Source organism: Sarcophilus harrisii, chromosome 3, assembly GCF_902635505.1.
Source record: "Sarcophilus harrisii chromosome 3, mSarHar1.11, whole genome shotgun sequence".
NCBI classification, from domain to species: domain Eukaryota; kingdom Metazoa; phylum Chordata; class Mammalia; order Dasyuromorphia; family Dasyuridae; genus Sarcophilus; species Sarcophilus harrisii.
In genome coordinates this window covers 564,700,951-564,716,068 of record NC_045428.1, presented here as the reverse complement: position 1 = coordinate 564,716,068, position 15,118 = coordinate 564,700,951, and the positions used below count along the sequence as shown (strand labels likewise).

Genomic DNA, 15,118 nt, shown 5'->3' with positions numbered 1-15,118 from the left:
ATTACAAACTGAACCCCAAAAAAAGGAAATGCTGAAAGCTAGCAGCTGGACCAGGACCTGAACCTCAGGCCCCCAGACTTTCCATCCAATGGGCCTAAGTAGGCCAGGAGTAAAGGGCTAGAAGAGTCAATCAATGACGAGGGGAGCCCCAAAACTCTCTCTCTCTCTTGGACTTTGGGGGGAAAACTTGGGAACTCCCTCAGAGAAGCTCTCCCATGAGAGACCCGCCCCAGGGAATCAAGATAAAGTGGTTTTCATTCTGTTATCTGGGTGGGACTGGTTGAGTCCAGGACCTAACGCTATTGAGTTTGAAATTAGCCTAGAGACACTCTTTCAACTCCAAGATCTTCTATTCCGATTCCAGCTCAAACTGCCCCCAGCTTCTAACCTAGGCTTCAATTATAAAAAGAGACAACTTGGGCCTCATTCTTTGCAGAGGACCTAGCATGCCATGCCAAGGAATCTCTCTCCCCCCTTGGCATAAGCTGCAACCCTCTGCCCACTGAAATGACATTCTCCCTCAACGTTATCCCTCTATCTCTCTCCTACTTTCCTAACAAGACCTTATTCACTTTCTCTGCTACGATAGCATTTTTCTGCTAAAAACTTTAGATCTCTGTCAGGTCCTTGCCACCAAGGAATTCAGCCTTTCTATTCACGCACAGCAAAGGCTGACTCCCCAGTACCAATAATAAACTTCTTTTTGCCAGTCTAGCTTTTCGGGTAGTAAATTCCTTTACGAAGGATCTGCGCCCGCCAGAAGGGGGCAACTCCCTGCCCTGTGCCAAACCTCATCATTTGGGGACACAACCCCGAACCTCTTCATTTGGTCATTTCCTGACCACCGGGAATCGAGAGGAGCTGAACCTTATCATCCTGACTCCAACAAACGTCAGAAGAGCTTAGGCTAGGTAAGAGAAAGGATAATGAAATGAGCCTCCAATAACACTGGGAGGCCTTACTGGAAGGGAGGTACAGAAAAAGGTTCACAGGATGACCTGGCACAGAGGGGAGGAGGGTGCAATCACTATCTCTGAAAGGAGCCCTGAAATGGATGAGCTCCACTTGAGCACAAGACAGACCTTCTCACCAAAAAAGTGATTCACTGCAAGAGGGAAACTCAGATCCTGAAGTCTGATGATAAGCTGGCAACCCTACAGCTCGGACAGGATTGGGCCCGCCTTACACAGATGCTGAGGGCTACAGGGGACCTCCTGGCAGCCCCCCCCCCCCCCAACAAGGGAATTGCAGAAAAAAGGATGGAGCTTTCTTCTGTAAGGACTAACAAGGACAGTGCCCATTTCTGGAGCATTCTTAGTTTATAATGTTTTCAGATCAGCTTCCCTCAACTTACATGTGGAATGGGCTCCAACAGTTTTGGAAAACAATCAGCAAGCACCTATCCAAAGTCCACACTGTTCAGGCCCTGTGCCAGATATCAGGGACATAAGGACAAAAGAGAAACATCTCTTGCCCTCCAGGCACTGTTTAGTTAACTGGACTGGATTTCTCCATATTAATAAGGGCAGCTTGGGCCTTCAGGGCTCCTGACCAGCCCACAATTAATCAACAAGGATCTATTATGTCCCCACTATGTGTTAAGCACCCTGCTAAGCCACCAAAGACACAGAACCCATATAAAGTCTAACAAGTCTAAATTTTAAAATCTACTAGCCCCCAAACTTGACCCCATAAAAGAGAAGAAAAAATTTATCTCCTTCCCCTTTTGAAGAGATGGAGAACTAAAAGGATAAAATGTGGTTTATATGATCATTTACATTCAACTGCTTCCCTTCTTATCCTAGATGCATTAATGTTGTTTATGCAAAAGTTTTGCAGTTTCATGTAATCAAATTTAATAATTTTATCTTTTGTAATTGCTATTAACTAACCTTTGTTTGCTTAAGAACACATCTATTTCTTATAGCAAGGAGGGGTAAATGATTTGCTTCTCTTCTACTTTTTTTTTCCTAATCTGATTATTAAGGTCACATAATTAAGGTCACCACAACTTGTGGTGTTGGTCTAAGCCTAATTTCTGCCAAACTGATTTCCAACATTCCCAGCAACTTTTATCAAATAAAAGAGCTTTTTCTTAGCTAATTTATGTTCTCCACTTTATCCAACAATTGAGATACTAAGTTCCACTGTTCCTGATTCTCTCATATTTAGTTTGTTCCATTGGTCTCTCTATTTTTTAACCAAACCAGATGTTTTGATAGCTGCTGCTTCATAATCTAGTGTGAGGTCTATAAGTGCTATTCCCTTTTGTTCTTTTTTTCATAATTTCCCTTGATATTCTAGATATTTTATTTTTCTAAATTAATTTTCTTATTATTTTATCAAGTTCCAAAAAATATTCTCTTGGTACTTTGTTATGGCATTAAAAGTATAAATTAATTTTGGAATGTTATAAAATTAGGGTTGGTGGTTTGGGGACTACAATAACAGCTTCCCCTTAATGGAGGATATGGATTATAGAATGGATGGAAACTATTGTTATAATGACAGGAAAAGATAATAATAAATGCTGGAGAAGATGTGGGAAAATTGGGACACTAATACATGTTGGTAAAGTTGTGAATTGATTCAACCATTCTGGAAAGCAATATGGAAATAAGTCCAAAGGGCTACCAAACTGTGCACACTTTGATCCAGCAGTAAGTGCCTCTGTATCCCAAAGAGATCATAAAAAAGGGAAAGGGACCCACGTGTGCAAAAATGTTTGTAGCAGTCCTTTTTGTAGTGGTAAGGAACTGGAAACTGAGTGATGCCTATCAGTTGGAGAGTGGGTGAATAAAATATGAATGTTATGGAATATTACTGTTATATAAGAAACAATCCGCAGGATGATTTCACAAAGGCCTAAAGAGACTTATATGAAGAAATGCTGATTGAAGTGTACAGAACCAAAAGAATATTGTACACAGCAGCTATAAGATTATGTGATGATCGGTCATGAGGGATGTGACTCTTCTTTTTTTTTTTTTTTTTGAAAATATCAACATTCATTTTTAATTTTTCTCTCTTCCCCTTCCTTAAGACAGGAATTAATGTGATATAGGTACATGTGCAATCATAAATCATATTTTCACATTAGTCATGTTATGAAAGAAGCAATAGAACAAAAGAAAAAATGTGAACAAAAACAAAAATGAAAAGAATATACTTCAATCTGCATTCAGACTCCATAGTTCTTTCTTTGGGTGTGAATAGCATTTTCTTTTTTTTTTTTTTTTTTTTTTTTTTTGGATGTGACTCTTTTCAAAAATGAAATGATTCAGGCCAATTCCAATAGATTTGTGATGAAGAAAGCCATCTGCACCCAAGACAGAGGACTGTGGGAACTAAGTGTGGATCACAACATAGCATTTTCACTTTTTTTTGTTGTGGTTTGCTTGCTTTTTGTTTTCTTCTTCATTCCCCTCCCCCCACTTTCTGATCTGATTTTTCTTGTGTAGCATAATTGTAGAAATACATATAAAAGAACTGTACACGTTTAACATAAATCAACAGGAGGGAGGGAGAAAAAATTTGCAACACAAGGTTTTGCAAGGGTGAATGTTGAAAACTATCTTTGCATACATTTTGAAAAAAAAAAAATAGGCCTGATAGTTTTGAGGCTTTCTTAATAAGTTTCCCCTTAAGGAAAGATATAAACTTATAGAACATACTCATGGAAAAAAAAACCACTATTTTTTTTTTTTGAAGGTTAATTCAGCTGTATCTCCTGAATAATAATTTGTCTAGCAGATCATTTTTTTCCCTGAGATGCAAACCCTCCCGCCCCCCAAAAATAGTATTTTGTCCATAGTCAGCTTGTTTTTCTCCCTGATAATAAACTCCCTAAAATAATACTTTGCCCTGATCCAATGTGCAATTTGGCCAGCTCCAAGGACATCCAAAGTCCTCTCATAAGGGTACTTTGGAGCACTCCCTTTCAGCTGAATGGACTTGGGTCTCTGTGCTCCCAATTCAGTGCTGTACTAATGAATTATATTGTTAGTGTATATATCTGAATTGTTTTTTAGATTTCCCTTTTTCCCCTCTTCCTCTTCCACACTGCTTGCAGTAAAGCTTTGCATTGAACTAAAATGTTTTACAAGTTGTTCTCAGGACCCAAAGTCAAGAAGGATTGTTTTCACAGTTATCTGTGGCTGGCCCACTGTTCTTTCCTTAAACTTAAATGAAGTATCCAGACAAGTACTTTACCTACTGACAGCTGTATCTGCCACGGAGTAGGCAACTGCATCTGTGCTAAAGAATTAACTGTCTCAATTACTATCTTTGATGATTCCCTAAAATTTCTCAGCTAAACCATCATATTACTGGCAAATAAGGATAGATTTATTTTCTCTTTATCTACTCTCATTTCTTTAATTCTCTTCTCTTGTCTTGTCTTACTGCTGTTGTTAACATTTCTGGAACTACATTCAACAATGTAGGAAGAGTGGACATCTTTGTTTCATGCATATATTTATTGGGAAAAGTTCTGACATTTTACCATTGCATGTGATGCTTGCTTTTGGTTTAAGTAGATGCTATTCATGATATTTTTTAAAGGTCATTTATACCTATTTTTTGGTAGGATCTTTAAGCATAAAAGAAAACTACTTTGTCAAAAAACCTGTTTCTGCATCTACTGAAATGATGATGTGATTTTGGCTGTTTGGGTTTTTGATGCTGAGTCATCTTTGGAAACCTGGTATAAATCCTATTTGGTTATAATGATTTTTTTGATAAACTGATGTAGTCTGACAAAATTTTCTTTAAAAATTTTGCATCAATATTCATAAAATTATGTTGACCTATACTTTTCCTTCTATGTTTCATCTTTCCCTGCTTTAGATTATTTGAACAATATTTGTCTCATAAAAGGATTCTTGGAGGGTACTCAATTTTTGAGAACTATTTCACAAATTGAATCAAGATCAGGAGATATTTTCTTCATAATTTCTTTACAGCAAGATCTATTTTTTTTTCTCTAAGATTAGATTATTTTAAATCTCTATCTGGCCTTCTGGTAGTATGAGTATTTTACATTTTTGAAGGTATATTGTAAGTTTCATTAGCATCTAATCATACATAATATGCTCTGATAATTGTTATTTCATCTTGCTCATTTGTTATTTTATTGATTTAATTTTTGGTTCTTTTCTTAATCATCTTGGTTACAAGTTTATGTTGTATTAGTCTTTTTAAAGAATTAATTTTTAGTTTTATCATTCCTAAGGGGCTTTTTTGTTTCTGATTTATTTTTCTTCTACTGTCACTATTTCCTCTTTTGTATTTATCTGAGGCTTATTTGTTGGCTTTCTAATTTTTAAAAATACATATTCAGTTAATTAATCCTTTCTTTTTTATTTTGTTAGTATGTTAATAGAGATATTATCTCTTTCTTGAGGACTTCTTTAGTTGCACCCCCAAAATTTTGGTACATTATTTCATTCTTATTATTTTCTTTCACATAATTGTTGTTTCTATGATTTGTTCTTTGATTCACTTCAGGATTTCATTGTTAAATCTCCATTTGGATTTGTGTTTTTTGTTTATGAAAGGGCGTAGTAACCATTTCTGTATTTTTATATTTGTTTCTATCGTGCTCTATTGTGCTCTAAGACATGATCAATTTTGATAAACATTTCATGTGGTAGTGAAAAACAATCTGAACTAAACTATATAGTCTTTAGCTGGCCTATTTGGGAGATGCCATAAGTCTTTTAACCCTTGTTTCTCCAGCAATTACTGCTGTATTTTCTCTTTGGTTTTATCTGTTAGCCTTATCCAAGACAGTGAGGGATACTGAAGTCTCTATGGCTTCCTGTATTTCAGTTAACATTTCCCTAATAAATCTAGATAAGGAATTTGAAGACTATATGTTTATTACTGATATTGGGTTTGCTATATAGTTCCCTTGTTTATCCCTTATTTTTTGATTGGTTGTTTTTGTTTGTCAGGTAGCATAACAGCAATTCCTGCTTTTTTAGATCCATTTGAAACATAGTAATTTATTTTCCATCCTTTTAGTTTTATTTTGTGCAAGTCTTTGTTTTAAAAATGTGTATCTTTTTAGCGACAGACTGTAGGAGTTTGTTCTCTTATTTTTGCCATCACTTTTTTCATTTTGTAGAAATGCTTAATATATTCATATTTAAAGTTATGAGAGTTAGGTTTATATTTTCCTCTATGTTGTTGTATTGAATCTGTAAGGAAAATACTTTGCCAGTCACTGACTTTGAAAAGCAGTAGGTTGTAGAGGAAAGTGTATTTAGTTTGAAGTTGGAAGATTTGGATTCAAATTCCATCTCTGCCACCTTGGACAAATCACTTAACCACTGGGTTTAAATATTCTTCATTTGTATAAATTTGTATAAAAGGGGTGGGACTACAGGATCCTAGTTTCCTTCCAGCTCTCCATCTCAGATTCTATGAGGTAAGACATGCATATAGGATCAGCAGCAGATCGGAAAACAATTACTTGAGCTGCATCACTCAGTCAATGTCAGATTTGCTATCAGGCTTGGTCCGGGTCCTTCTGGCTCTAGAACCAGAGTTCTATATTGCCCATGCTTCCATAATGCAGGGGTATTGTGATTTAGGGAGCAGCGTCTTTCTCTCCCTCCTATCTTTAATCTGCACCCACACACACACACACACACACACTCACACACACATACTTGTTGCAGGGCTGTTCGCTCAGGGCTGCCTGGGGTAAACGCCAAGACAGGTTCATTGGTCACCTTCACAGAGGCAGCACGCTGCCATGTAAGCCTGAGACAAAAGGACAGAAGATAAGATCAATGTGCTGCTCTGGTCAGTTCAGGACCCTGTCAGACAGGGGAAACGAATAGTCTGGAGCCATCGTCCAAGGCACCTATCCAAACCCTAATGACTTAGGACTGCAGCACGGCTGGAGACCTGGGCTTGGATCCCCATTCTGCTAACAGCCTGCTATCCAGCATCATACAGATCATTTCACTGCCCTGGGCCTCAACTTCCACATTTGTAAAGAGCTGGACCAAAGGATTTCTAAGGATTGGACCATCTCTGAGGTCTCTGTTCCTAACTCTGATAGTCTCTACCCAAACGTGCCCCTTCCCTCACAGCTCTGATATTCTCTACACTACGGTCCTGTCTAGCTTTGCTCCTGAATTCGGTGGCTCTTCCCATCTCTTGATAGTCTCTGTTCTATGGTTCCTGCAGCACTCAGGGAAACCACTTTGGGTCCTGAAATCTGCTGTCCCCTGACCAATGCAGGGTGGATGCTGCATGGACTTTGTGACAAATAAGGAATCCAGAGCGGAGAGTGCAGGCCTGAGAGTAAAACATTAAATGGCGGGGAGCCAAGGCTATCTTTGGAATCGGGAACATTTGATCCTATGGCTTTATAGTCACGGTAAATGGTAAAAATTTTGGAAGAGAACAGAACAGAAAACACCAGAGTGACAAAGGACCTTAGGACACACAACGTTAAAATGCTGCCAGAAGACAACCACATGGAGGGCAGACTTAGTGACAGAGTGGCCATTGCTTGCCGTCTAGGAGGGCCTAAAGTAAAAAGCAGGGTGCCTGTGAGGAGCACAAAGAGACGAGAGTGGAGGGAGGTACTAAGTCCTAGAAGGAGGCTTTGAGTCAAGCCTTTGTAAAGCTCCCTTTGACATGTTCCAGAGACCCAGGAGAGTGAGTCTGGATCCCAGTTGACATCTCTGGATTAGTTACTCCAGAGTTCTAGGAGATTATACCACCACACCCTGCCCCACAGCCAGTGTTGCCAGGCAAACAGTAGAGGAACTAGAACTGGTTTCCCAAGAGGGGCCAGGCTCCTTACATTCAACTAAATAAGGGAGTGGGGAGGAAGGGCCTTGAAAACGCAGCCCACACACCACAGACCACCAGAAGGAAAAGGGCCCATCAAGTCTGACTCCTTTGTTTTATAGACGGGGCCTAAGAGGCTCAAAGAGCCAGGGAGCGGGTGGCAGAGTCCAGGCCCAATAACCCAGCCCAGTGGGTTCATCATGGGACACAAGACACTTAAAGGGAAACAGATCTTGGCCCACATTTAAGCCAATATCCTAGTTTGGGCCAAGAGAAGAGAAGCAGTTTGCTTAGGACTACCTATCCATAACAATGGCAATCACAATGGCTCACATTTTTGTGGTACTTTAAGGTTTGCAAAGTACTATACAAGCATGTCTCATGCAGCCTTCCCAAAAACCCTGGTTACAATCATCTTTATTTTACAGAGGGAAGTGACTGGCCCACAATCCCCCAAATGCAGAGATTTACCAGAACAGGACAGAACAAGGCCAGAGGCAAGTTCAAGCTGCTGCCAAGGAGAGGAAGTTTACTCATTAGCTCAAAGGGCCCAGCTCAGCAGTAAAATGGGAGAGAGGGTCCTAACATCCTAGGAAAGAGGCCAGCAGGAGAGTTCAAAGAGCAAGGAGAGGAACCTGCATGGAGGAGCCATGGGGAGAAAGGGTGGCCTTTCCAGGACTCCTGCAATGATCTTGGACAGAGACCAGGAAGAAGCCAGGCGCACTCTCTGAAGGAGGTGATTCCCACCTTGGGGTTCCCTGAAAGACCACCAGGGGCCCCCAAGCAGTCTTTACACTGTTCCCTACAGACAAGGAAAAATGCCCATCTGAGACTTGGAGTATGAATTTACTGAGACAGAACCCTGATCTCAGAGCACTCATCTGCACCACCTGGGGCCTATAATCCCCCTGGCCACGCCTTAGACACATCATCTGCCTTTTCCCTCTATAAACAGAGAGGGCTGGCTTTGGAGTACAAGGAGCTGGATGCGAATGCAGACTCTTTCATTTACTATGTGGGTAATGAACAAGATGAGGCGAGATCTTTCAAGACAGTTGTGAAAACTGAGTAAGGCTTCATCTACTTCAGAGTTTGAGTAGGCCTGAAGGACTCTGAGCATTGAGTCAAGGGCATACTTAAGTCCCCTTCCTGCTATCCTCCCATGACATCATTTTCTCCCTATTTCAGTCAAATAAGGGCAACTATGTACTATTGATCAAGTTCAATTTCTTGGATGGTTCCCAAGTTTAGAATGTGAAACCCTCAGCCAATGAGGATGAGAGTCAGTGGTGGGAGAGGGTATCTGCATTAGGGATCAAAGTGTTAACCTTGCCCCCAGGAGGTACTTCCTCCCTTCCATCATCTGCTGGACGGGTGGGACCCCCTTCTCACGAATGTATAATAAACTTTGCTTTGCTTCTAGAGATCTCTCCAGCTTTTTTTAATTAAATGGCGACCACTCACCATTTCTGAGCCACACAGTAATCAAGGGCAACTTTCCTCTCTAAAACAAGGAGGCTAGACCAAATTCGTTCTAAACTCTTTTCTGGTTTCAAATCTATGATTTACAAGGTTGTTCTAAGGCTCTGCACTCCCGCAAACCATAAAATGCCTCCAAAATATCAGCAGATCTTATTGATTCCATCTTTCTTCTTGGACCTCTTAGTTCACAAACATAGAATACAAGTAAAACTGTGTAGCTACTTAAGGAGCACTGGAGAACATTCTGTAGCTAAGTTTTCTGCTGGGCAAAGGGAACTTTTTGTAATTTGTCTTTTTAAAAATCCCTCTTACACATTTTACACTAACAACAAGATTGGGTGATGATCAACTATGCTAGACTCAGCAACCCGGTGATCCAAGACAATTCCAACAGACTTGGAAAATGTCAATCACATCCAGAGAGAAAACTATGGCGACTGAAGTGGATCGAAGCACAGTATTTTCACCTTTTTTTGGTTTCTTCTTTCTCAGTTTTTAGTCTGATTTTTCTTGAAAATACAATTTGGAAGGATCACACATGTTTAACCTATATCAGAAGCAGGATTGGGGCAAGAAAAGATCAATGAATTCTATGGGAGCTGAGCACAGAAGCCTAGATTTTTTCCATGTCTGAATAACAATGCTCCACTACAACACAGCCCTCAACTCATCACCCCATCTTTGCTGGAAGACTTCCAGGAAAAAGCTCATTATACTGGGGGGGGAGAGGGATGAAGGGGGTTTCTGGTGATTACTTGGACTTGACTTGAATCCAATCAGGCCTCCCACAGCTTCTGAGCTACGTTTCCCAATAGGAGCTGTTATCTAGGCCCTGGATAAAGCAAAGCTGTCCTTATCAGGGAGATAACAGAATGAAGATAGGAGTGTCAGGGAGGTAAAGAAGGGGAAAGTACAGAGGAGATGAATCACCAATCCCAGGCTCAACTGAGAGCCACAAATGCTGACAGGAGTGGGGGGGGGGGGGGGGGGGGGAGGGCCTCTTAACTTTCTCAGGTGTCATTGTTTAGCTCAGTTTAACAAAAATGAGTCATGGAGGGGGCAGCTGGATGGTGTAGTAGATGGAGCACTAACCCTGGAGTCAGGAGTTCAAATCGGATCAGACACTTAATATTGGCTATGTGAATATGGGCAAGTCACTTAACCCCAACTGCTTCATAAATAATTTAAAATAAATGAATGAAGTTATATACAAAGCACAGTGTTGGAGCCAGATCTAAAAAACTACTCCAGGGTATAAACCCTGTTATTCCACTTTTAGAAATGAGGAAATTGAGAGCCTCTATGAGTCTGGACAGGCACCTAAGACTCCAACATGTATGAGCCAGAATAGAGCAGAATTCGGGCCTCGGAATCCAAAGTCCTGGATTTGCCAATCTGCTCAGGCTTTCTAGCAAAGCACCCCTTGTTAACAGGGTTAATTACAATGCCCCATTTCCACCAGGAAGGGAGATTCACCAGTATCTCTAACCCCAAGAAAGAATGGCTGTCCTACTGGAAGATAAATCGATGTTTCAAATTCATAGAATGCATGATATCAGTCTGGTTTTCCTGACTCCAAATTCTATGTGACTCTAAGCAAGTCACTTAACCCCCACCTGTAAAATCGGGATAATAAAAGTACCTACCTACCAGGGTTATTGTGAGGTTCAAATGACTTAATTGTAAAATGCTTAGCAGGGTGCCCTTCACCTAGTAGGTACTGTATTACAGCTAATCATAATATTATAACTGTACTTACATGTGTTATATATTAACATTATTAGCTATTATTATATTATAGAATATCAGAACTTGGAAAAGCCTTAGAATAAAGATTACTGCAATAGGGGCCAAGGAGAAAGTTTATTTTTTTTGAAACCACTTTTAGTTCGGGCCCCAACTGGATGAGTATGATTTAGCCCAGAATTCTTAGTCTGCGAGCAGCCTTAGAAAGGAGAATGAAAATGTTGAAGGGGCTTAAGTCAATTGAGAACATTGCAGTTCAGAGGTTAAGTACCTTGACTTAAATGACTTCCCAAAACACAGAGAATGTCATCGAAGCAAAGTCTTTATAGGCTCTCAGCGTCAGGTTCATTTGTAAAGCATCTATCTCCTGGGTTACGGGGAGGATCAAGAGATTTGTATATTATATATGTCACAAGAGGCAACAGGCAATATAAAAGCTATATAAATGTTATCACTCAAGCCCTGGGGGTTGTGGGAAGAGCTCAAAGCTATATAAATGCTATCACTCAAGCCCTTGGGCAAAATTTGCAGATAAGTTTTTGTTCAAAACCCAGCTCAGTTCCCTAATTCCCATGTAATAATAGATAATTCACTTAATCTCACTGGACCAAAAATCTGTAAAATGAGGAAGTTTGGATGCAAAGAGCTATCCCTTCCAGCGCTAAGTCCCATCAAACCTCATTCTACAGATTGGAAAACGGAGGCCCACTCTGAGGTAACAGCTCAGCACTGTGGCATTACGGACAAGAGGGGACTGACCTGAAAGAGAAGAGTCCAAAGGGAAGGGGAAAGATGACAGAGACAGCCTAAGAAGAGGGTGGGAGGAAGAAATGCCTCTAATATTTGAAAGAAATAGAACATGTGGTAACTGAGAAAAATGGATGCACCCAGAAAAGCTCAGAGCACAAGTTCTACTGGGGGGAGAGAGGATTCCATTTGGGGGCTTGGGCACTGGCCAGGGGGCTAGACTTCGACCTCAGAGGGGAAAAATCCAGACTCAGATTTTGTAGAGGAAGGTTCTAAAGGAATTTCTTGATGGGAGAAGAGTGGGGGGGAATAAGGGTGACTCTAAAACATTCAGTGGGGGGGCGGGGGGGGGGAGAGAGAAACTGCTCCCAAATAGGCTGGGAGAAGGGGGTGTCCCTCTGAAACGTCAAGGATGCTTACTTAGCCACTTTTGTCATGGACCCCTCTGACACCCAGTGAAGGCTACGGATGCCCAAAGTTACCAAATTAGAGCAAGCTTGAAAATGCCCAGATTAGAACCGCCTATGCCAAAGGATCCATTGGGTGGAAGAGAAATACAGGGAAGGAAAGTGAGCGTGTGGGTGGGGATGCTTCGGGGGAGCTCCTCCGAGAGGGAAGGGGTCTCAGGGATCCAGCCGGGGGACGGCCCTGAGAGAGGCAATCAAGTTAAAGGATCCAATAGAGGGAGAGAAGGGGAAATACAGCAGGTGGGGTTCGGGACGGGGCCTAGAAATAAAATTAAAAGGAAGAGGATCAGGAGGTTCTAAAAGGGAGGCCCTGGGGGTACAAAGGGGGGAGGAACCTGAAGCTCCAGCTCCTAACTTGCAGAGGGGAAGGGGGTCCTGGGGGGAGAAGAGGGCCCTGAGGCGCTAGTAGTGGGGGGGGATCCTGAAGCTTCAGTAAGAGAGGGGTCCCGAGGCTCCCAGGGGCTCCTGAGGGCGGGAGGGAGGGGCCCGGGGGGCCGCTCCCGGGCCGCACACTCACCCCGCCTGCCAGGGGCCGGAGAGCAGCGCGCGGCGGAGACAGGGAAGGAGCGGCAGCATGACGAGCTCGCTACGACGGCCGAGCGACGGAAACGGCGAGAGCAGGAGCAGCGGCGAGAAACCTCCGAGCCCCGCGCGGCCCCGCCCGGCCCACACCACCGAGGAGAGGGGGGGGGGCTCGGCCACTGCGGCCGCTCGTCCCGCCCCCCCCCCACCCGAGCCGCCTGCGTGATCTGGGCCACGCGCACAGAAGAACACCGAAAGCCGTGGCAGCCGCTCCGCGGCCCCCCAAGGCGCCGCGCCCCTCGGAGACCCCCTCCCCGGCCCCCTCTTGGCCAGCCCGACCCCGGAGGGGAAGAGAAGGCGTGAAATGCCCCAAGAGGCGGCAGGCCCCCGGACCAATCAGGAACCCCATTTATATAGCGGCCCTCTCGGAGATGGGCGGGGGCAAGCGTGAGCCAATGGGAAAGCTAGCGGCCCCCACGTGCGGAGGAAGGAGGCCGGCCGGCCCGAGCTGTGAGGGATGCGGGCCGGTTGGGGCAGGATGCTGGCCCTTGCTCACCTGGACCGACCGTTGGAGCGCGACGCTGCCCTTTGGGTGTGACTTTGGGGCCTCCCCTGCCTCCGGAGAGGCCGGCTTTTCCTGCCTCCCCCATCCCTTGTTCCGCGTTTGGTCCGATCTTCCGTGACCCTGTCGGTGCCCGGCAGAGTCCTGGTGGGCGCTTCCTCCTCTCTTTTCAGATAAGGAAACGGAGGCAAACGGGGCGAAGCGACGAGCCCAGGGTCGCCCCGCTACGTGTCCGAGGCCCGACGGGAGCTCCGAAAACGAGCGCCCCCCTCCGGGCTTGTCGCGGAGCTGTTTCCTTACCCTTGCGGGAACCTATCGCCCCTCCCCCCTAAGGTTTTCCCTGCGGCGCTGGAGATCCAGCCAGACGTAAGAGGGACCCCTCCCCGCCCGCCGGTACCTCCGGCATCCGCATCCCGGGCATCTCTTTCAGGAAGCGCCCCCGGGCTTCCGGATCGACCCTAAGGAGACCTGGGTGTTTTGTCAGATCCAGGAGGGACCCCATCCATTCTTTCGGCCACGGGCTTGGGAAAAGGAGAAAGAATAAAGGCAGAACCCCTGGCGGGAGATTATGCTAAGCCTCGGAACTAGGGCGGTGAGTGGGAGAGGGAAAGGACCTACAAGATGTGCACGGAGAACGAACCCATCTTGGATGTGGGGATTAAAAAGAAAAGGTCATGCGTGACCGCTGATTCTCTTCTTGAATCTTGACAAGTCTGGAAGGATGGTGGTATGGTGGACTGAAGGGGATGGCAGTAGACTTCACTGGTCTTTTCTACTTAACGTTTAATTTCCTGCTTCTTTCTCCAATTTATCTTTTCTATCTCCTTTGCACACAGTGTACTTAGCTGTTATCTCCATTATCACACGATGAGCTTTGGAAGCAGGAATCGGCTTTTTGTTTTTTTTTTTATCCTCCGCATTTAACACAGTGCCTGCTTTCTCCTAAACTGTGCAAATTTGGGGAGGATGAATATCCTCCTATTTGTTGTGAATTTCTAAAATTATAGCATATTACTCTATTATGTTGTTATTAATTATATCCCTAGTGATATAAGATAAGTGGCACAGTGGAGAAAGCACTGAGTCTGGAGTCCGGAATACTCATCTTCCTGAGTTCAAATCCAGCCTCAGACATTCACTAGCTGTGTAATCCAGGGCAAGTCATCTCACCCTGTTTGCCTCAATTTCCTGATCTGTGAAAAGGAAATGGCAACTACTCCAGTATCTCTGCCAAGAAAACTCCATTTGGGATCACAAAGAGTTGCACTGGGGGATGGGGGGAAACATTAAAAGTATATGTGATGCCTGCATTTTTGATTTCCTTCACAAGCTAATTGTACAATATTTCAGAGTCTGATTCTTTTTGTACAGCAAAATAACGTTTTGATCATGTATAATTATTGTGTATCTAATTTATATTTTAATATATTTAACATCTACTGTCATCCTGCCATCTGGGGAGGGGGTGGGGGTAAGAGGTGAAAAATTGGAACAAGAGGTTTGGCAATTGTTAATGCTGTAAAGTTACCCATGCATATAACCTGTAAATAAAAGGCTATTAAATAAAAAAAAAAAAGTATATGTGATGCATACATTGTATCTAGGATATACTACGACATATTCAACATATATAGGACTGCTTGCCATCTAGGGGAGGGGGTGGAAGGTGGGAGGGGAAATCGGAACAGAAGTGAGTGCAAGGGATAATGTAAAAAATTACCCTGGCATGGATTCTGTCAATAAAAAGTTACTATAATAAAAATATATATATATATAT

The 15,118-nt window shown here is 43.2% G+C and overlaps 1 protein-coding gene across 1 annotated transcript in view; it reads right to left on the bottom strand.

The window, feature by feature from the left end:
* Positions 1–13,018, bottom strand: part of ALDH4A1 (aldehyde dehydrogenase 4 family member A1) — a 29,543-nt gene extending 16,525 nt beyond the window's left edge. The window contains exons 1-2 of the mRNA XM_031962746.1: positions 12,775–13,018; positions 6,678–6,771 (exon numbers count right to left, since the gene is read on the bottom strand). Coding sequence (XP_031818606.1) covers positions 6,678–6,771; positions 12,775–12,833 — 153 coding nt within the window. The 5' untranslated portion in view covers positions 12,834–13,018. The remainder of the gene's footprint in view (positions 1–6,677; positions 6,772–12,774) is intronic.
* Between the last annotated feature and the right edge of the window lie 2,100 nt (positions 13,019–15,118).